The sequence below is a fragment of the Grampus griseus genome (genome assembly GCF_964374135.1).
Source record: "Grampus griseus genome assembly, chromosome: 1".
In the NCBI taxonomy this organism is placed as follows: domain Eukaryota; kingdom Metazoa; phylum Chordata; class Mammalia; order Artiodactyla; family Delphinidae; genus Grampus; species Grampus griseus.
In genome coordinates, this window is record NC_139017.1 from 119,240,539 (window position 1) to 119,264,605 (window position 24,067).

The following is a 24,067-nucleotide window of genomic DNA, read 5'->3' on the forward strand; positions in this document are numbered from 1 at the left end:
TTTGTTTCTTTGGTTGTTATAAGTCTGTTTCATTTTTCTAGTCCTTATTAAGTTAGGTTTGGAAATTTGTATCTTTTGGGGAATTTTTCCATTTCATCTAAATTGTCTACTTTTTGGACCTAATGCTGTTCCTAGAGTTCTCTTATGGCACTTCTAATTTCTGTAAGGTCAACAGTAATGTAGTTTCTTTTTTTTAAATAACTTATGACTTCTTTTCTTAGCGTAGCTAGAGATTTGCCTTTTTAAAAAATGTTTTCGAGAAATCATGTATTAATTTCATTGGATTTCCCTATGTGTTTTCTAATTTTCTATTTCACTGATTTCCTCTCTAATCTTTATTTCCTTTCATTTTGCCTCCTGTGGGTTTGATTTACTCTTTTTTTCCCCCAAATTTCTTAAAGTGGAAGCTTCCTTTCTTTAAAAGAGCTCCACGTTCTTCCCCCTCCTTTGTGTTTTTATATATATCATATGTATATATACATACACACACATCTTTAAGAAGAAAATGCGTTTTTACCTTTTTTTTTTTTTTTAATAATTCTATAGGTACAGTTGACCCTAGAACAACATCGGTGTGAACTGTGAAGGTCCACTTACGCATGGGTGTTTTTCAATAGTAAATACTTTAGTACTACAGTGATTTTAATTAGAATCCTGGTTTTGTAGAGACACTTGAAAATATGCTTTTAAATTTTCTGAGGGAATAAATGTCTTAGAATAGTCAAGAAACAACTAAAAAAGAACAGTTTTCCAAGCCATTATAATCAATATTTGGTCATTGGCACAGGTATAGAGAAATGAGATGAACAGAATAAAGGGTCCTAAAAAGTTCTGTATATGAAAGAGATCTTAACGAATGGAAGTAATACTTTAATATGGGAAAAGGATGGTTTATTTAATAATTGGTAATGGCAAAATTGGTTATCTTTCTGAACAAAACCATAATTGCTTCTCTGTTGCATGCCATATTAAAATATATATATTTCAGATGGGTTAAAGCATTAAATATAAAACTTTAGAAGATAATTCAGTTGAATATTCTTATAACCTTATGGTGGGAGAGAAGCAAGCTGTAAACAGAGAAGTGTTTACATTAAAAAGGATGCACCAGGAACTTCCCTGGTGGCCCAGTGGTTAAAGAATCCACCTTCCAATGCAGGGGACGCGGGTTTGATCCCTGGTCAGGGAAATAAGATCCCATATGCTGTGGAGCAACTAAGCCCATGTGCCGCAACTACTGAGCCCACGCACTCTAGAGCCCATGTGCCACAACTAGAGAGGCCACGCACCACAACTACTGAGCCCATGTGCTCTCAGAGCCTGCATGCCACAACTAGAGAGAAGCCCACACACCGCAATGAAGAGCCCATGTGCCGCAATGAAAGATCCCATATGCCTCAACAGAGATCCTGCATGCTGCAACTAAGACCCCATACAGCCAAAAAAAACCAAAAAAAAAAACCCAAAAAAGAATGTGTCAGGATAAATCAGAAAATGTTAACATATAAAGAGCTCACACAAATAGTAGGACAAAGAAAAACAACTCAGATTTAAAAAATGGGTGGAAGATGTGAACAGACAGCTCATAAAAGAAATATGTTACCAACATAAATATGAAAAGATTATTAATCTCATTAATAGTCAAAGATACGCAAACTAAAGAAGCAATGAGATACCATTTTTTTCTAACAGATTGACAAAGGTTAAAAATTGTGATAATGTTTCTTATGAGGATTTAAGGATGAACCTAACATTGACAGATCATAATCACTCAAAGTCCATATGGTTCATACTTGGTGTTGTACATTGTATGTGTTTAGACAAATGTATAATAACATGTATCTATCATTATGGTGTCATACAGAGTATTTTCTCTGCCCTAAAACTCATATCTGTTCAGCCTATTCATTGTCCCTGCCCCCTTCCCCATGATGGTTAATTTTATGTCTCAATTTGGCTAGACTATGATGCCCAACTGGTCTAGATATTGCTGTAAAGGTATTTTTTAGATGTGATTAACAGTTAAACCAGTAGATTTTGAGTGATGATTACCATTCATGTTGTGGATGGGTTTCATCTTGTTAGTTGAAGCCCTTAAGAACAAAGACTGCAATTTCCAGGTGAAGCATTTTGTTTCTAGACTACAAGGTAGAAACCCTGCCTGAGTTTCCAACCTGCAGATTCTGGACTCAAGACTCCAGCATCGGCTCTTCCCTGAATTTCCAGCCTGCTGACCTGCTTTACAGATTTTAGAGTTGTCAGGTCCCATTATTGCACGGACCAGTTCCTTAAAATCTCTCTCTCTCCTCGCCGTATATTTGTTCTGTTTCTCTGTTGAAGTTTGACTGATGCACTCTCACATCAGCAATAACACTTCTTGAAATTTCTACTTGAAAGATAAAGTGTGTGTGTGTATGTGTGTGTGAGAGGGAGAGAGGGAGGGAGATGGGAGAGGAGAGAGTTGTGAGGGGCAAGCTGGGAGCAAGATTGTGTTATTTGTAGTAAAAAAAAAAAAACCTAGAAAAACTTATGTATCCTTTGTTGAAAGTTTATGATTCAGAGATAGTATAAAATACTCTACAGTTGTTAAAAAATAACAGTTCTAAACTCTATTTAACAGAGATTTCAGTGATTATTGAGAGAAAAGCAAGTTACAAAGAAATATATATAGCAAAATCCAGTGTTTATAAAAAGCAAGGGCAAGGGCTTCCCTGGTGGCGCAGTGGTTGAGAGTATGCCTGCCGATGCAGGGGACACGGGTTCGTGCCCCGGTCTGGGAAGATCCCACATGCCACGGAGCGGCTAGGCCCGTGAGCCATGGCCGCTGAGCCTGCGCGTCCGGAGCCTGTGCTCCGCAACGGGAGAGGCCACAACAGTGAGAGGCCCGCATACCGCACAAAAAAATAAAAAATAAATAAAAAAGAGCGAGGGCAAAAGTTTGTATCCATGTGAGGAAGGGAAAAATATACAACCAAATGTGTAGATGGGGGTTGGGCAATGGTGCGTAAGGAGAGGGAATGGTAAAGGCTGATAATCTGTGTCTGTGTGTGTATTTCTTTAAATGTATATATATGTATATAATTTTTTACAAAAATGATTGTATTTATACCTCTTATTTTATCTAACATGCTTGTTTTTATTTTCTGTAGTGTTGAATGTTATTGTATAAGAATTTTTAATAGCTAGATGTATTCTTTTAAATAGATATATTCTACTTAGGTGAGCTTTCCTGTTGGACATTAATATTGTTTTTATTTTCTCCAAATTATAAAAATTATAGGGATAAAAATCCATAAACATATATTTATGCATATTCATTATTATGTACTTAGAAGCAATTTCTGGAATTTGAATTGGCATATAAATGGATATATAAATTTCTATTTTTTATCATTTTATTACTAGTAGTAGTAATTATCATACTATGTGATATTAATATTATGAATATAATAGCTGTTATTGTATTACTTCTGCTAGTAATATGACTATTGCTAATAAGTATAATAAAGAAGACCTTATTAAAATTTGCGTCATACTTTCTAGATGAGAATCTTATCATTAAGTAAACTTTATTTAATGTAATGAGCCACTTGGGTGAATGTGGTTGGAGGAAGTATTTAAAGGCTGTGTCAACTACTAATATTTCTATGCATACATTTAACATCTATCTATATTTTTTCTCTCAACCACTGTAAAAGTTATCTGGAAAATTATAATTTATCATTGCTCCTGTATTAACTTCTCTTTATAATATAATATTTTGAGATATAAGTGTTCTAAAGATGATGACTATTTTTGTTTTACTGACTATAATGATTATTTTTTAATAATTTGATATACCTGATGAAGCCAGGTAACCAACAGCAAACTATAAGAAGTCAAACTTAACTTTTAAACAATCATCCTATAATTTTGTTATTTATAATACCTATGTTGAATTTTAAATTAGTAATTAATCTAATAATTTGTGTTGTTACTTAATCCCATAGAAAAGAATCACAATTTCTTTTCCTAACATTTCTTCTGGATCTTTGATCAGTGGGGAGGAGCATTGGATCTGGTGAATATATGTCTTCATTTTAGAAACTATTTATGGGGCCTTATGTTAGCTTTCTAGTCATCAGGTTTCAAGTCATTATAGTATTCCTTAATATATGATTCCAATTTTCCAGAGTTATAAAAGGACAGAGTGAATCATGTAAGTGGAATCATTCAGTATTTGTCTTTCTGTGACCAGTTTATATACTTAACATAATGTCCTCAAGATTCATATATGTTGCTGCATATTGCAAAATTTGCTTCTTTTTTAAGCCTAAATAATATTTTATTTTAGGCATATGTCACATTTTATTTATCCATTCTGCTGTTGATGGGCATTTAAGTGTTTCCACACCTGCTCAGGGAGACACTGAGAGCTAGACATTTTGTCTACTTGCTCTGTGCTGAACTGGGAGCAAGGGATATGGTGACTGCCAACCCAGATCTCCATCTCTACTCTCACTAGTCCCCAGGAAGCTAAGTTATGCCAGGTCTTATCAGCACTTAACTGTTAGCAAGTCAGAAGTCAGTACTTTGGGCAGCCCCCAAAAAATTGTGGCATTCTGTGGTTTCTGTCGACTTACTCAGTGGTGAGCCAGGGGAAAGGAATTATGGCATCTACCAACCCAAGCATCTGTCTCCATTCTCCTCCAGGTGGCTAGACTGTGTCAGACTGTCAAAGATCTGAGAATGGCAGGAGAGAAGCCAACCCTTTGAAGAGGTCCCTCGGAAAAGTTGGGGACACTGGATATATGAACTAGCTCTTTCCCTCCCTTCGAAGAAGCTGGGAGCTAGGAGTTCTCTTCTTGATCATATTGTACAGTGCCAGGGGTAGGGATTCTGAAGAAAGGATGTCCTGAATCTCACTACTTGCTTTGGTGAGCCTAGTTTCATGTTCACCAGGATGCATGAGCCTTTCAATCAGCTTGTGGATTTCTCACAATAGGAATTTGTCCCTGAATTGTTGCTGAAGTGGTGTGTTTGTTGGGGGGAAATGGGGGCCCAGGGCTTCTTCCTTGTCATCTTGCTGACCCGTTATGCATTTTAAATGTTTGAGACTTGCTTTTTCTTATCGTTTTTATTGTTATTTACTTTGATTCCTCTACTCTTTTAGAACATTCTTATTTACTTTAATGTCTGTTTCAAGGTTTAAACTTGGGGGGGGGGGTCACAGATTCCTTTGAAAATCTGATGAAAGTTATAGGCATTATTTCCAGTGTAATCTATACATGCATACTCAAATAAAATGTGCTTACAATTTCGCTGGGTTCAGTTCTAAGTTAAACTCTGGCATATACCATAACTTTTTTATTTTCACATTTTAGCCTTTAATCTTAGAAAATTAGAGTCAATGTGAATACTTCTGTGGACAACCACCCACCCCAACTTTCCTTGACTTCTTAAGATCTAGACCGTCTCACACTGTCCAAGAAGAATCTTGATGGATTAATGAACCCATGTGAAAGAGGCAAACCTAAGTTTTACAACCAACCCACATTTTTTTAAACTCATGAACTATTTTCTATTTTCTAATGAGAGTTTTTAAGGAGACGAGATGATTCAGGTCCTCTGGCCAGTAGTCAGTAAGAAGACAGTTCCTAATTGGAAAATTACTTAGAGATCCTCAAGTAAAATTAAAATGGAATATAAGTATTAAGCAAATTTTTTTTTTTTTTTTTTTTTTTTTTTTTTTGCGGTACGCGGGCCTCTCACTGTTGTGGCCTCTCCCGTTGCGGAGCACAGGCTCCGGACGCGCAGGCTCAGCGGCCATGACTCACGGGCCCAGCCGCTCCGTGGCATGTGGGATCTTCCCGGACTGGGGCACGAACCCGTGTCCCCTGCATCGGCAGGCGGACTCTCAACCACAGCGCCACCAGGGAAGCCCTAAGCAAATATTTTTGAACTGAAATAAGTGATCTCTTTAAAACTTACCTTTTAAGATTTTTCTCTTATAATTCGTATTATAAGGAAAAAGAGAATCTACTGCCAAGAATTTCCTCCAGTGTAAGTTCTATAAGACCAGGAACTCTGGAATTTTACAACATATTCCCAGAGTCTAGAGCAGTGCATTTTGAATAAGTGTTTGAGCAATAAATGAAAGAGTAAATGAATAAATAACTCTGATGAAAAGGAAACTGTGTTTTAATATCAACAGGTTGTGGAAATGATTTTTACCTCTTCTCAATCTATGGATCTACCTCATGTCATTATAAAAATAAGTCATTAAATAAGAAATTTTTTAAAACAAGAAAAATGTATTAAAAAGTAAAATTATATTTAAAATAGGAGCCATGTAAATTTAATAATCTAAGAGATCAAAAACATAAGATAATTTAATTTAAGATAAACCTAAATATTAACATCATTCACAGAAGTGTCTCATATCTTTTTGTTCCTTTCATACTCCTATACTACTTTTGTTGTATTGAGTAAATATTGTATAGTGTAACATTTAAATTTCTTTCATGATGTTTTAATTGTATAATTTTAGTTATTTTCTTGGTGTTTTTCTAGGGCTTAGAATATGCATCTGAACTTATTTATTTCAGGTATATAGTGACAAGTTTAGTGAGATATAAAAATGTTACTTTTGGGGCTTCCCTGGTGGCACAGTGGTTGAGAGTCCACCTGCCGATGCAGGGGACACGGGTTCGTGCCCCGGTCCGGGAAGATCCCACATGCCGCGGAGCAGCTGCACCCGTGAGCCATGGCCGCTGAGGCTGTGCCTCCGGAGCCTGTGTTCTGCAACGGGAGAGGCCACAACAGTGAGAGGCCCGCATACTGCAAAAATAAATAAATAAAAATAAAAATGTCACTTCTGTATATGTTTATCACCTCTTCCAACTTTTTGTGCTATTAATGTTATACATATTACATATATATATGTTACAAACCCAAAAGTATATTATTACAATTATCACTTTATAAAGTGTTATGTCCTTTAAAGGAGCTAAGGCAAAAAAGAAGAACAAGTATATATTCATTGAGTTTGTTACATTGACAATACTATTTATCATATTTCTAGTTCTTTTCATTTTTTTCCTGTGGATTTAAATTACCATCTAGTATTATTTTATTACTCCAAAACAGCTTTGCTTCCACCTGCTGTCTTGTGCTATTATTGTCAAATACATTACATTTATACATGTTTTAGACAAAATACAATTATACAAATATTATATTATACAATTGTTTTTTAAATTAGTTAAGAGAAGAAACGAGTAGAAATTTGAATTTATATTGTTTTATAATTACACAATTTTTTACCAGCACTCTTTATTTTTTTTGTGGATTTAAATTACTGTTTGTGGTCACTAGCTTTCGACCTGAAGAACTTCCTTTAGTATTTCGTATAAGGCATGTCTGTGGTTTAGATATAATTTTGAGTTGGTGCTTTTTTGGGGGTGGGGGGTGGTTTGGATATATGTTCAGAAGTGAAATTGCTGAGTCATGTCATAGTTCTGCTTTTAATTTTTTGAGGATTCTTAATACTGTTCTTTATAGTGGCTATATCAGTTTACAATCCCGCCAACAGTGCACAAGTCTTCCTTCCCTTCTGCATCCTTGGCAGCATTTGTTGTCTGTTGTCTTTTTGATGATGGCCATTCTAACAGGTATGAGGTGATACTGCATTGTGTTTTTGATTTGCATTTCCCTGATGATTAGTGATGTTAAGCATCTTTTCTTGTGTCTGTTGGCCATGTGGAATTCTTCTTTGGAAAAATGTCTGTTCAGGTCTTTTACCCATTTTTAAATTGGATTATTCATGTTTTGTTTGTTTCTGAGTTCTATGAGTTCTTTATATATTTTGGATATTAACCCCTTATCAGATATATGGCTTACAAATATTTTTTCACATTCTGTAGCTTGTCTTTTCATCTTGTTGCTTATTTCTTTTGCTTCACAGAAGCTTTTTAATTTGATGTAGTTCCACTTGTTTACTTTTGATTTTGTTGCTTGTACTACAGGTGTCATATCCAAAAAATAATTGCCAAGAACCATGCCAATGACCTTTTTCCTATGTCTACTTCCAAGGATTTCATGTCTTACATTTAAGTCTTTAATCCATTTTGAGTTAATTTTTGTGTATGCTGTAAGATAGTGGAGGAGTTTCATTCTTTCCATGTTGCTGTTTGGTTTTATCAATGCTGTTTATTGAAGAGACTGTCCTTTTACCATTGTTGATTCTTGGCTCCTTTGTCATAAATTAATTGACCCATATATGCACGGTTTTATTTCTGTGCTCCTTATTCTGTTTTGTTGATATATGGGCTTGTTTTTATGTCAATACAATACTGTTTTAATTACTATAACTTTGTAATATAGTTTGAAATCAGGGCATGTAATGCCTCCAGTGTTGTTCTTCTTTCTCAGGATTGCTTTGGCTATTTGGGTATATAGTGGCTCCATATAAATATTGGGATATTTTCCTACTTCTATGAAAAATGCCATTGTAATCTTGATAGGGATTTCATTGAATCTGTAGATGGCTTCTGGATGTATTGACATTTTAACAATATTCATTTTCCCAATCTATGAACATGGGATAATTTTCTATTTATTTGTGTCTTCAATTTCTTTCACTAATTATTGTTTCCAGAGTAGAAATCTTTCACCTCCTTAGTTAAGTTTAGTCCTGATATTTTATTGTTTTTGATGCTATTTTAAATGGGATGTTTTTCTCTATTTCTTTTCCATATAGTCAATAGTGGTAGAAACATTACTGATTTTTGAGTGTTAATTTTTTATCCTACAGTTGTACTGACTTTTTCAATTATATCTAACAGTTTTTTTTTAATGGAGTCTTTAAGATTTTCTGTATATAAAATCATGTCATCTGCAAATAGAGATAATTTTACCTCTTTTCCAACATTTTCCTATGTTTTCTTTTATTTCTTTTCTCTCGTTGTCTTGCTTGATTGCTCTGGCAAGGACTTCCAGTTCTATGTTGAGTAGGAGTGGTGAGAGTGGGCACCCTTATCTTACTCCTGATTCTAGAGGAAAATATTTCAGCTTTTCATGATTAAGTATGATAATAGCTGAGTGCTTATTATATATGGCCTTTATTGTGTTACATTCCTTCTATACCTAATTTGTTGAGAGTTTTTATCATGAACAGAAGTTGAATTTTGTCAAATGCTTTTTCTGAATCTCTTGAGATGATCATATGACTTTTTTCTTTCATTCTATTTATGTGATGGATCACATTTATTTGCATATGTTGAACCTTCTTTGCATTCCATGTATAAATCCCACTTGATCATGGTGAAAGATCTTTAACTGTGCTGCTAAATTCAGTTTGCTAATGTTTTATTGAGACTTTTTGCACCTATATTCAACAGGGATTGAACTGTAGTTTTCTTTTCTGTTAGTGTCCTTATCTGGCTTTGGTATCAGAGTAACGCTGGCCTCATAAAATGAGTCTGGGAGTGTTTCCTCCTCTTTGATTTTTTGGGAGAGTTTAAGAATAATTGGTGCTAATTCTTTAAATGTTTGGTAAAATTCACCAGTGAAGCCATCTGGTCCTGGGCTTCTCTTCATTGGGAGACATTTTATTACTGATTTGATCTCCTTATTGTTAATTGGTCTATTCAGACTTTCTGTTTATTCCTGATTTGTTTCGAGTAGTTGTGTTTCTAATAATTTTTCAGTTTCTTCTAAGTTGTCCAGTTTGTTGGCATATAGTTGTTCATAATGGTCTCTTATGATGTGTCATGTCTCTGTGGTATAAATTGTAATGTCTCATTTTTCATTTACAATTTTGTCAATTTGGGTCATTTCTCTTTTTTTTTTTTTCCCTTAGTCTAGCTAAAGCTTTGTGATTTTGTTTATATTTTCAAAGAAACAACTCTTAGGTTGGTTATATTTTCTATTGTTTTCCTGTTCTCTATTTCATGTATTTCCTCTCTAATCTTTATTATTTTCTTCCTTCTTCTAACTTTGGGATCATTTTATTATTCTTTTTCTACTTTTTCTGCTAGCTTTGGTCTCAATTTGTTCTGCTTTTTCTAAAGATAGGACTTGTTTTTTTAATTCAGTCAGCTATCTTATGTCTTTTGATTGGAGCATTTAGTCCATTGACATCTAAAGTAACTATTGATAGGTATGTACTTATTGCCATTTTATCACTTATTGATAGATATGTACTTATTGTCATTTTGTCACTTATTTTCTGGTTGCTTTTGTAGTTCTTCTCTGTTGTTTTCTTCTTCTATTAGTTTCTTCCCTATGAATTGATGATTTTCTTTAATTGAATGCTGTGTTCCTTTCTAGTTTTTGTGTATCTGTTGTAGGTTTTTGATTTATGGTTACCATGGGGTTCATATATGTTGACCTGTAACTATATCTATTTGTTTAAAATGGGTAGTCCTTTAAATTCAAACACATTCTAAAATATCTACACTTTTTACTCCCCTCCCACACATATTGTTTTTGATGTCATATATTATATCTTCATGTGTATCCTTTACTGACTATTGTAGTGATAGTTGATTTTACAATTTTTTGTTTTTAAATATTTGTACTAGCTTATTTAAGTGGTTGATTTTCATCCTTTACTATGTATTTGCCTTAACTAGTGGGATTTTTCCTTTATAGATTCTTTCTTCTTGTTATAGCCTTTTCTTTTCCACTTAGAAAAGATTCTTTAACATTTCTTTTAGGGTAGGTTTAGTATTAATGAACTCTTTATGTTTTTGCTTGTCTGAGAAGTTATCTTTCCACTTCTAAATGATAGTCATGCTGGGTAGTGTGTCCTAGGTTGCAGTTTTCCCCTTTCAGCACTTTGAATATATCATGCTACTCCCTTCTGGCCTGTAATTTTTTCTGCATAAAAATCAGCTGATAGCCTTATGAGGCTATCAGCTGATTTTTGAGGGTTCCCTTGTATATGACACTTTGTTTTTGTCTTGCTACCTTTAGAATCCTCTCTTTAACTTTTGTCATTTTAATTATGATATGTCCTGGTGTGGGTCTGTTTGGGTTCATCTTGTTTGTGACCCACTGTACTTACTGTACCTGGATATCTATTTCCTTCTTCATGTTTGGGAAGTTTTCAGTCATAATTTCATCAAATACATTTTCAACTCTCTTCTCTCTTTTTCTCAGATCCCTATCATGCAAATGTTGGTTTTTCTTTTAGTTTGTTTTTCATTTCAGTTACTGTATTCTCCAGTTCTGATTGGTTCTTTTTTTATATTTCTAGTTCCTTGTTAAATTTTGCACTTTATTAATCTATAATTTTCTCTCATTTAGCATTCTTATTACTAATGGTTTGAGCTCTTTATCTGGTAAATTATTTCTTTCTGTTTCATTGGTTGTTTTTCAGGAGTTTTCTCTTACCTTTTCAATTGAAACAAAATTCCTTTATCTTCTCATTTTGCTTAACTTTCTCTGTCTCTATGAAATTAGGTGAAACAGTAACTTATTACAGTCCTGAAAGAATGTCCTTGTGTGGAAGCATTTCTCTACAGTCTGTGTGTGCCCAGTGGCCTTGATGGGAGAGCTAGATCTGACAATAGTAGTCACATCTTTCCTCAAGGTGTGCTTGCAGCTATCACCTTAGTAGGAGGTGGGGCTGGAGAAGGAGTGGCTAGGTCCAGAGCCATGAGTGAGCTGGGGCTTTTCCTCTGCTCAGTGGCTGTCACCACCCTGTTGGGGGACGGGGCCTGTCCCAAGCTGCTGGAGCAGAAGCCCTGGGGGTCATGTTCAAGCCGGCTCTGTCTGTTCCCATTAAATGTTTGCTCTTCCCACACCCAGCACCGGCACTCTCACCCCAGAGGGAAGCAATGATGGGGCAAGAGTGGCTAGCATGTGGGCTTGGTGTGGGTTAGGGCATAAGCTCTGGTGGTCCGGCCTTGGCAGGGACCTGGACTGTTTCCAATGCACTGCCTGTGTGAGCACCAGTAATGGTTGCCCCTGCTTTTCTCAGTTGCTGCTTTGTGTCTGAGTGTCCTTTGTCCCTCAGCCACAGAGCCCTTTCCCCAGTGTGGAGCTGCATCATGAGTGACCACTCTCCTTAGGTTGGTACACAGGCTAGGGCAGTTCCAGGAAATCAGCCAGCCACCCTGCAGTCTCAATGCACCCCCTCTGCACTGTTTCAGGAGCAAGGGAGTTTGTGCATACTCCTCACAAGCAGGCTTCCCACAGCCCTGCTGTTAGTCCCACCGGCCCTGGAACCAGACAAGTGGGCTTGCCTTCCCAGTGTCGGACCCCAGGGCTGGGGTGCTCAATATGTGGCTCAAACTGCTCATTCCTCAGGGAGGGTCTCCATCTGTGTAGTATCTCTTTTCTTCTGAGTCTCCTCCCAGGGGCACTGGTCCTGACCTGATCACATCTCTTCCTTCCTACCTGATTCTGTGGGGATCTTTCTCACAGCTTTGGTTGTACAGGAATATTTCTTCCAGTCTCTGCTTACTTTTCAGTGAGGATTGTTCCACATGTAGATGTATTTTTGATGTGTTCGTTGGGGAGAGGTTATTTCCACATCCTCCTACTTCACCATCTTGATCTTCTCTGATCTCAAAGCCACTCTTCTGCTTAAAACTCTGCAGTAACTGTCCATCCCAGTGACCTTCCTGTTCTTCAAACATGCCAAGTGTGTTCTTGCCTCCCTAAGCATACTTCCACCTGGCCTTTTGTACTTGTCATTTGCTTTACTAGAATGTTTTTCTGAGATTCTCACTATAGCTTGTTTCCTCTTAGCAATACTATCCCAATCCAGCCTATGTGAAAAGCAATTCACTTATTATATATTTAGTGTTTTATTTCTATATTGTCTAACTCTACTTATTAGAGAATATAACATTCATGGTATTACAGACTTTCTTCTCTTCAGAGAGCACATAGTGGTCATTTTCAAAATACTACTTTTTCCTTGAAAATCCATTCTTTTCTTTTCTTTTAGCAGTTGAGTAACTACTAGAGATTTTGTTAACCAATTTTACTTGCAGCTAAATGTGTTCATCTGACTATGTTTTTGTTAGATTTGTAAGTGAACAGAATTAATGACTACAACTGCTGCTTCAAATAATTAAATGGTAACTATACCCCCTTTGTTTTCATGCCTTTCCCTTCCCATGGGCTGGAATGCATTAGTCATGTGGGTTAATGACAGTGTCTTTGAGTATGCTGAGGCAAGATTGAATTATTTTATGGAGCAGCGCTGCTCCACCAGTGTAGACTGCATGTGAGAAAAGTAAAATTCTGTCTTATTTGAACCAGTATAAGTTTTATTCTCAATATATTTCACCCTAACTAATTTGTAGATCATCAGTGAAAATATCTGAATGAAGGAATGAACAGGTGGAGCCCACTTTAAAAATCTGAGAAAGGGAAAAATTGCTTTCCTTGGTCATTTTTGTTTTTCCTTTGCTATTTAATAATGTAACAGTAAAGTTCCTACCTGTTTCATCATTTTAATTCAAATGATTTTGCTCTTTTATCACATATAATGAATATTATTGGTTTTTGGTAATTTGTCTTCATGATATTGAAGTAGTTTACTTTGATATCCTCTCTTACAAAAAATTTAAAATAAAGATTGGCTGCTGAATTTTATCCAATGTCTTTCTTCATCCATTTATATACTCTTACATTTTTCTCTTCATTAAATTGTTTATGTAATGAGCTTTGTAATACTTGGTCATAGTCTTATTATTCTTTGCTTACATTGCTGGATTCTTTTTATTAGCATTTAGAATTTTTGCATCTGTATTCAAAGATTATATTGGTATATGGTTTTCTTCTTATTGCCTTATTGGACTGAGTAGGACTTTGAGTACAATGTTGAATAGATAGGGTGAGAGATGTTATCCTTCCCTTGTTTTTGATCTTACAGAGCTAACATTTAGTATTTTACTATTGTGATATTAGTTTGTTGATGCCATTTATCTAGTAATATTTTGAATACATTAGGTTAAATAAAACGTAATACAGTCATCGCTTGCTATCTGCAAGAGATTGGTTCCAGGACCTGCTGCAGATACCAAAATCTTCAGATGCTCTAGTCCTTTACACTTGTCCCTGTGTACTTGCGGGTTCCGCAGTGTGGTGGGTTCAACCAATAACAGATAGTATAGTACTATTTTTACTGAAAAAAATTCATATATAAGTGAACTCACGCAGTTCACATTTGTGTTGTTCAAGGGTCAAATGTATTAAAATTAATCTCACCTATTTCTTTTTACTTTTTTCTTAGTGTGGCTAATAGAAAATTTTAAGTTACTTTATGGCATGCATTATATTCTCTTGGACAGTACTGCTGTAAAGTAGTTTTCCTAGGTGGAAATAAGTTATTTCTTTACTGGAGAAGAAAGATAAAAAGAGTTTATATTTGTTAACATATTTCTATAGATAATTTAGTCATGTTCTCTCTGACATTATATTATAAAATGCATAGCCAGATGTAGTTACAGAATTGTTTGTGCATTCATGTCCCCAGAGATATCTCAGCACTCATTCATCCCTTGATGAATGTTGATGAGCCAGCCCTAATGCCTAGCTTTATATAGTAATAATATGAAAACAAATATTACATTAAGTTTACCACTATGTTTTGCAAGATGTAAGTGAACTCATAAGTAGTTTTCTTTTTTTTTTTTTGCAAAAAAACTAAATGACCGTTCTCCCCCCCCCCTTTATATTCAGCCACTTGTTCTTGTATGAAAAACATCAGGAAAAAACTATTAGTGAAAGTGAAAAAAAATGGATTTGCAAACACAAAGGATTTGAAGATAAGCTCTTTAAGGATCTCTTATTTCATCCTGGAACCAATATAACAGAAAAGCGTGCATGTTGGAAACATGTAAGTATAATTATTTTATTACTCTTCTTTGAAATATTTTTAAGACACTATAGTTATAGTTTATATTTTATTAGTGATAATTTCTTTAATCTCTTTTAAATGTCTTCCATTGTTAATATTATGCTTGAGATTTTCTTGATGTGATAAAAGTCATATAATGTAGAATAAATGTAATTTTTGTGGTGTATTAATCACTCTTAACAGAACCATTTTATAATTTATGCTTTATATATGTGTTTTCTCTTATTAATTATTGGAAGTAGTTATTAATAGTAATATAAAATATATTCTCAGTAGCTGAAAACATAAAGAAATATTTAGTTTATTAAAGGCTGATAATTATACATATAGTATAATAATATTCACTCAGTATTTTGTGCAAAATCATCTATTGCTTTAAGGACACAATAAAAATAGAAAGAAATGTATATTTATTGAGTACCTACTATGTACCAGGCACTGTGCTAGATATTTTGCATGTGGTATGTAATGTATTCTTCACAATACTGTAAGAGGTATTTTTACCTCTTTTTTTATGATTAGGGAAACTAAGGCTCATAGGGGTTGATTAACTTACCAAAAGCCAAACAGTTAAGTGACATTGGTAGGCCTTAACTCGAGATCATCTGACTCCAAAGTTTGTGCTTTTTTATTTTTAGAATTTTGTTTTGTTTTTACCATTAGGTAATGGTAAAAATGAAAACTCGGCATTATAGTATAATTAACTGGAATGAACTTTTTATAATTTATAAAGCACTGTGTTTGTCTGTAAACTCCTTCATATTTGCACCTGTACCTGAATAGCCTGAGCTACAAATGTTTCCATTACATTAACATAATTAGAAGGGAATACAAACTGTCCAGACTGACATTAGTCTGATTTCAATGTAATTGAGGACACGTGTTCTAGATATAGTACAGTAATGTCCTCAAGCCCTTAAATCCCACCAAAATTTATCCATTGAATAAAAACATAGGTTTAAAAGGCAAATGTATCTTATGCAAAACTTTTTCCTCATTAGCATGCAGGGCCAACTGTATTAATTTGCTCCAGATGATAGTATGCTCCATAAAGTTTATGTGAAGTGTCTTTTGCCCTCTTTGTAGAATATAAACATGTTGATTTCAGGCATGTCACCTGCTTTTTATAAGCTTTATTTAGAGAAGACTTTCACTGATGTATACTGATATCCAAGTTGGATATGGGTATGTTGTATACTGATAACCAATTTGGATATACTGATAGCCAACACCCATATATAAATGTAGATGTATATATACCTATCCATATATATGTATATTTGTATATATGTTGTGTCATGGCAAGTGACCATTATATATACATAAATAGGAATAATATATATTATAAATGTTATGTTATTTAATACTTATGAAGTTACATGTAATATACCATTTCAAGATTTTGGAAGTATTTTGAATGTTATAAATCTTTTGCTAAAATATATTAATTATAAGGAGTTTTCTAAAGCTCTTTGATATTAGTAATTCTACTAACCACATCACTACTAATGTCATTTATTAAAAATTATTCTTTCATAGTCTATAAATATGTACATTTTCCTATGCTTTTTTCATTGTTTATAGCTACTATTCATACAACATTATGAAGTCTTCAAAGCTAACTTTCTTATAGTAACTGAAATAATTTTTCATTGTAAGATTCATCTTTGAATCTATTTCTTCTATATATAATTGTCATTCCATCTTCTGCTAGCCTCATTTTTAGTCTTCTCTTCAGCTCACTCAGTTGATATATTATTCTTTTATTATTTTTTACTACTCACATGTCTAGTCTTTAGTGACTTGGAGCTTGATTTATTAGAAGCTATAGTGAGAGCAGTTAATACTATAGAATACCTAAGAGAACCTAGGATCCAGAAAACATTAAAAGAGTTAGGGAGTAGGGAAAGGGGAGGGGTTGAGAAAATATCAGCATTTAATACTGGAAGTGCATTAGAGAAAGATACTGTGAGCAAAGTAATGTAAAGCTTAATCAAGAATGGAATTCGAGTTTCAGTAATTAGATAAAGCAATCGTTGTCTGAATCTGCTCCTGTTTGGGGATGAAACATGCTTGGTCTCCCAAGGGCTTAAAATTTCTGATATTAATGGTAATCTAAAATGGAAAGAACCAGAGGAGTGAGTTCAAGTCACATTCATTTAGGAAATACTGTGGTGCAAAGCCAGAAGTCCATATAAACATCCAGAGTTAATGGTGCAAAAATAAACTGTAAATGATATACAGAACCAAAAGTTAGAAGCCATGATGAAAGAATCTGATAAAAAACTGGATTGGAGTAGAAGACATTGAGGATCTAAAACAATTGCTAGGGATATTATTTATCCATGGCTTACAGATATTGGTCAGAGGGTGGTTTTTCTTCTGTTATTGAATAGACTGACATAAATACAGAATTATGGTGGTCAATTAGATCAAACTTTAGGGACATTTGTATATTACTATGTGGGATTTTAGGGAAATCTAGATACTATTATGATGGGTTTTGCTGGGGCACCCAAAGCTATTTGAAATCTGCTTTTACACAGTCAATCCTTTTACTCAAAAGTTACCAAGGAAAATATATGTACTGGGAGTAATAGCAAACAAAGCAGTTCCTAACTGAGGCTTTGGTCTAAAATTCCATTGCAAGATTTTAGTAACCTGGGCTAGACTATGAGATATTCTTTGTTACCCATGCTTTTTTATCTTGAATAGTTATTTCCTATATTGCAAACATGAATTTTAGAAGGGGTATAGTATGAAAGAAAGTCACACTCATTATAGCCAAAAGGACAGAGATTAAGAGAAGAGGAAAGAAATTTGCCATATATTTATCTCAGAGAAGATTAGTTGCCCTCTTTCCTCTTGCCTCCACACCCTCACATTTGAAGCTTCCTTAAGCTGGTTTAGTCATATGTTGTTAGGAAGGAAAGAAAGCATCTAAGAGGTAAGAAAGAGTGATGGCCAGGAACCCTTACTGTTATAACCTCATGGAAAGATAGAACAAATCTATGTGTTGTGGATCTCTGTTTTCTTTGACAGCCCACCTCCTAGAATCATGATCTAATTTTTTCTTAGGACTTGAGCAACACCCTCTTGCCTTGAAGCATTAATATTGGAATTTCACACCCTTTATCTTGACTCATCTTCTGGAGAGTGTGCATATGTTCTCCCTAGCTATCAATAGAATGAGGAAAAAGATCCATAGGGCAAGCCAGTCAATTTCTCTGGAAGAGATTTCTTACATTGAACCACTTCTAGTGCATTGAATGTTCACATCTTGTTCTCCTTTATGGCATTCTATAATTCCTGGAAACATAATATGGCAGTCATCTATACTAAAGTAAGATTTGCTTTAGAACTGATGATTTGGTTGAATTCTAAGATATTTTTATTGATTTTCCTTTGGTTCCAAAGATACATTTTTCTCATAACTAATATGGATGGAACTATATACATTCCATGTTGAATACCATTTTTGTAAAACAAAAAAGAGCAAAATATACTTGAAGATAATCCTCCTGTGAACCCTTTCCATTGATTACTATTAAATACATTTTCTTAAAGGTGTGTGTGTGTATATATATATATATATATATATATATATATACACACACACACATACATACCTGAGGAACTGTTTGTCTTTTAATATATTATAATTTTTAATAAGGTTTCAAAAATATAAAGTAACTTTTTAATTGTACCACATATGCATTAAAAATACATGAAAATCACAATCATCGATCTGTTAATAGTGGTTATTTAAGAGGTAGAATGTTAGGTGATTATTCCTTTCTTTCTGACAATTTTGTATATTCTTTCTAATCAGAAATCATGTTTTGTTTATATAATAAAAACAAAGATTTTGCATTGTGGATAAAAACATTTTATCTCCATTTTTTATAATAAAAATATAGAAATATTGTCTTCAGGAACCTCTATTTTATATTATATTCCACATTAGCAATTCTCTTTTCTTAGTTAATAAACATTATTTTTAGAGCACTTTTAGGTTCACAGCAAAATTAGCAGAAAGTATAGAGAGTCTCCATGTTACTCCCTGTCCCCACATATGTACAGTATCCATTATCCACATCCTGCACCACAATGGTATATTTGTTACAATCAAAGAACCTACGTTGACACAGCATTATCACCCAAAGTCCAGTTTACATTAGGGTTCACTCTTGGTGTTGTACCTTCTATGGGTTTTGAGAAATACGTAATGACATATATCCACCATTACAATATTGTACAGAATAGTTTCACTGCCCTAAAAATCCTCTGTGTTCTGCCTATTCATCCTTATTTTCCCCTAACCTTTGGCAACCTATAATATTTTTACTGTCTCCATAGTTTTTCCTTTTCCAGAATGTCATATAGTTGGAATAATATAGTATGTAGCATGTGTAGCCTTTTTAGACTGGCTTCTTTCACTTAGTAATATGCATTTAAGTTTCCTCCATGTCTTTTCATGGCTTATTAACTCATTGCTTTTTAGAACTAAAGAATATTCCATTGTCTGGAGGTACAACAATTTATTTATCCATTCACCTATTGAATGACATCTTGGTTACTTACAAATTTTAGCAATTATGAACAAAGTGGGTATAAACATCCATGTGCAGGTTTTTGTGTGCACACAAATTTTCAACTTGTTTGGATAAATACAAGGACGCGTGATTGCTGGATTTTATGGTAGGAGGATGCTTAGTTTTGAAAAAAAAAATAACTGCAAAACTATCTTCCAAAGTGGTTGTACCATTTTGCATTCCCACTAGCAATGAATGAGGTTCTTGTTGCTCCACATTTTCACCAGCATTTGGTACTGTCAGTGTAAGTAGGTTTTGGCTATTCTAATAGGTATGCAATAGTATCTCATTGTTGCTTTAATTTGCAATTCCTTAATGACATATGATGACATCTTTTCAGATGTTTACTTGCCATCCGTATATCTTTTACTGGGGTATAGTTCTCTTTTTACTATTAAAAAAATGTAATGATTTATAATCACATGGCCTATGTGAGTAAGAGAGGAACGAGACGACTTTACCTTACTCAGGGCTGCTGCTTTGCACGTTGTATGAGTGCATTTACATCACAGTCTGTGTGGATGACATTCCCTGGAGTTGTGTGGAGCACAGCTTGCATGGCAGGGTGAAGTTGTGCTAATATTAATTTTACAAATCCAAGTTACTAATTATATTTGAGTTTGGGATTTTTTGTGCCTACTTTGAATTCAGGTAAATAGGGGGGCAGGGAGAAAGAATAATCAGCTCCATAGTTTTAGAAGCCAAAAAATAATGAAACGACTTTTTCCCTCTTCTCTGTTTAGTTTAACAGTAGATGATACTAAGAAAGTATTGTGAGCATTGATCTCATATCAGATTCAGGAGATGTGGAATGGGTCATCTTATTTTATTATGTGGAGAGTTAAAAAGAAACTTACGGTTAGATATTTCATTTTTTTAACTTCAGTGTTTTGTGAAGAGTCTTTCCTTACACTGGAAAGTGGCCTTTATTATCAATGAGTTTCTGGGATGTTGTACTAACTTAGGAAAGTCTTAAGAAAAAAGCTTTGTAATGACATTCTTACACGCTCTTTGTTATTGCCTAACAGTCATTTTCAGGCCCCATCAGCAATACAGTTCATTTCAAATGGGTATTTTTTTGAATATTTAGAGTGTCCTTAGCACTGTAACAAATTCTAAGGCCTTGAAGATTGCCATAAAACAATTCCTATGCTGGAACTTGTAGGGAGAGGGGAAAGAAATAGGAATAACTTACTAGGTAGGGACTGATTATATAAAGTATGGAACTGAAAGGAGTATACAAATTCAAATACAGTTTAGTCAGTTGCCTACATCTAAGGATCTGATCAAAGGAGCTGGAGTTGTCCTGAGTATTAAGACTTATGGGAAATAATGGCTTTTAGGGTCAGGTAGAAGTATGAGATATTTATCAGAAGAGTCACTAAGGGCTAGCAGGTGCTAAGGGTAATTTAATTTAAGTTTAATTCACCTATGTTTTGGGGTCCAAAGAAGCAAAACTGATGACTTAAAAGTGAAGCTGTAGCTTTTTGACTTAATCAACACATAATGGGCTAACTTTATCCATTTAATAAAATTTCGCAGATGTTTACTAGGTGCTTTCTAAATATCAGGTCCCCTGCTTGTCACTGGCAGTAAAAATAAAATAAGTAAAGCCTGTCCCCTTTAATCAAAGATTTTACTGAGACTGCAAGGAGAAAACTTGGAGCTAAATGAATAAGATTAGGACAGAGGCATACAAGGGTAATATTAAACACCATTTGTGACTGCTCAGATGCAAGGAGTGTGGCTAGCTGACAGCTCCAGCTGTTAGATTGTTCAGGGTCCACCTCTGCTTTCAAGTCGAGGTCACACTATTCTCTAGGCAGCCTTCAGGCAATTACTAAGTAAGGCAGTGTTACAAGGGCCTGGCCATTATTACTCATTGTTGGACCTTCAGATAGAGACAGACTTTGCTTCAGAGCTCCTGGTCGGTTGGCAGAAACTTGACTCTCCCTGCTTAATCCACTTCCTCCGTTTTCCTTTAAAGAGTATTACTTCCCAATAAACCTTTTGCACACTTAAATGTCTTGGTGTCTCCTTTCTGGAAAAACCTGTGACACCGTATATTATGCTTGACTCCATAGATATGGATAAGAAAATTTTTATAACCAAGCAATTTCAGAATTATTTTTAAAAAGCAGCAAGTGGATGCTAGATTAATACATAATCTGAGTTGTTCAACTGTGAGGGTTGCCAAGGTCAACAGAGAGATCACTAGGAAAATGAGAGAATTGAGCAGACAACTTATCTTATAGCATAACACATGTGGGAAAGGCATAGGGACAGGAACTATGAAGTTCTCATAGTACCTTTCAACAAATACTTTGTGAATTGAGGTGAATAAAGGAAAATTACGTGACTTAAACCTGAAATAGATAGAAATTAGGAAAAAAAATTATAAGGGAGGGGCTCCCCTGGTGGCGCAGTGGTTGAGAGTCCGCCTGCCGTTGCAGGGGACACAGGTTCGTGCCCCAGTCTGGGAAGATCCCACATGCTGCGGAGAGGCTAGGCCCGTGAGCCATGGCCGCTGAGCCTGCGCGTCCAGAGCCTGTGCTCCGCAATGGGAGAGGCCGCAACAGTAAGAGGCCCACGTACCGAAAAAAAAAAAAAATCATAAGGGAGATACTTATAAATTATGCCAGATGGTAACTTTCTTGGCATCTTTTAACATCTTGCAAAACCAATTCTGTTGGTCCCATGCACATACCTAAGAGCTGTAATATCAGTAACATACGATACACTGACTCTCTCCTAGGGGTCACAAGACAAATATAAATACAAATGTAAGTAAAAATTCCTTTATTCTTAATATTATTCAATAAAGTGTCCATTTTTCCTTTATTGAAACATATGTTTTTTGTAATCATAGTTCCATCTCAGCTGTTCACCCAGAACACTCATATATCTGCATGCTATCCTGACATTTTAGAACCAGTTAGAGGACAACTGGCACTGTAACCACAGAACTTTTTTTGTTAAAATACACAATGTGGAAGTTATCTTTTACTCTGTGTATAAAGATATTGTGTCTACATTTCCAAGGACTACAAGGAGTATTCCTGCCTGAATTATTTCATGCAGAGACTGGAAATCTACCTGGTACCCTTCAGCTTAGCTCTCTTCAGTATTCAAAGTTTCTCAGTCTTTTTGGGCAACTGACTCAGAGGTGAAGACTGATTTTATAACAGGAAGAAAACTGGATCAAATTTATGTCCTTCTGTCCTGCCTCATTTTCCAGACTGTAGGCACTTTGCCACTCCTTTTTAAGACAGGTTTTCTGGCATGATCATGGTTTTCATTCTGTGCTTCTGAAACCATATCCCTATTGCACATTTCCAGATAGCTGTCCTTTTGCTTATTCTTCTCCTTGCCTAGAAATAAAATAAATTTGCTGTAGGCCCCCCTCCTTGTAAGCTCCTGACCTATTACTGTAATTTCTCTTTCCATTTTGCTCCAAGTTATTAATTTTCCCTTCTAAATGACATCCCATGGTTCATTTGCTCTTCCCTCTTATGTCAAAATTTGATAATGAATTTTAAAAATTTGTAAAAGTTAAATGATTTTGATTTGTAAAACTTAAACTCCTTTGGGAATGTCTAAACAAATAAGCTAACATAGTTTTATTAAGAAACATGCAGATTTAACTTACATCATACTTATCATTAATAAAAGATAACTTTTTTATGTTGACCACTTTTATTCTGTACTTGCATTTGTTTATTTGCTTTTTCTTTATTTGTTCATATCCTTTGTTCATTGTTCTATTGGTATGGACTTGCTATATAGAATTTTACTCCATTTAACTTGGAAGGGACAATTTCAGTGAAATTTTCCCTTATCATATGTTCTTTCCAGTTTATCACTTGTGTATTAGTTTTATCTATAGTGTCTTTTGCTGTTCAGAAAACTAATTCTAATGTGGTAAAACCAGTGAGTATTTGGGGTGTCTATTCTTCATAGAATGCTAAAAAATGTTCTTCACAGCTCTAGGCTTATAAAAAGATGAGTTATTTTATTCTGACATTTTTATGTTTTTATATTTTTACTTTTATATATCATTCCACTTGGAAATTATTTTAGTTTGGGGTTGTAGTAAGGATAAAACTACATATTTGAATGAAATACTGCCATTTGCAGCAATGTGGATGGACCTAGAGAATATTATGCTTAGTGAACTGTCAGACAGAGAAATACAAATATTATATAATATCACTTATATGTGAAATCTGAAAAATAATAGAAATTGAAGTATATGAAAACAGAAATAGACTCACCATATAAAAGACAAATTTGTGGTTACCAGAGGGGAGAAGGGGAAAGGGAGAGGGACAAATTAGGGGTATGGGATTAACAGATACAGACTACTATATATAAAATAGATAAGCAATAAAGATATACTATTTAGCACAGGGAATTATACCCATTATCTTTTAATAACCTATAATGAAGTATAATCTGCAAAAATATTGAATCACTATTATCCACACCTTAAACTAACATATTATAAATTAACTGTACTTCAATTTTTTTAAAAAAATAATTAATTTTAGAGGAAAAAAAAAACTTTATATTTTTATATATAGTAAATTATTCCAACACCATTTGTTAA

General features: G+C 34.5%; 1 protein-coding gene across 1 annotated transcript in view; it reads left to right on the top strand.

Annotated features, from left to right (window-relative positions):
• Positions 1-24,067, top strand: part of LRRIQ3 (leucine rich repeats and IQ motif containing 3) — a gene marked incomplete at its 5' end in the record, with an annotated part of 214,095 nt that overhangs the window by 81,762 nt on the left and 108,266 nt on the right. The window contains one exon of the mRNA XM_082677469.1: positions 14,686-14,842. Within this exon, the coding sequence (XP_082533595.1) occupies positions 14,686-14,842 (157 nt within the window). The remainder of the gene's footprint in view (positions 1-14,685; positions 14,843-24,067) is intronic.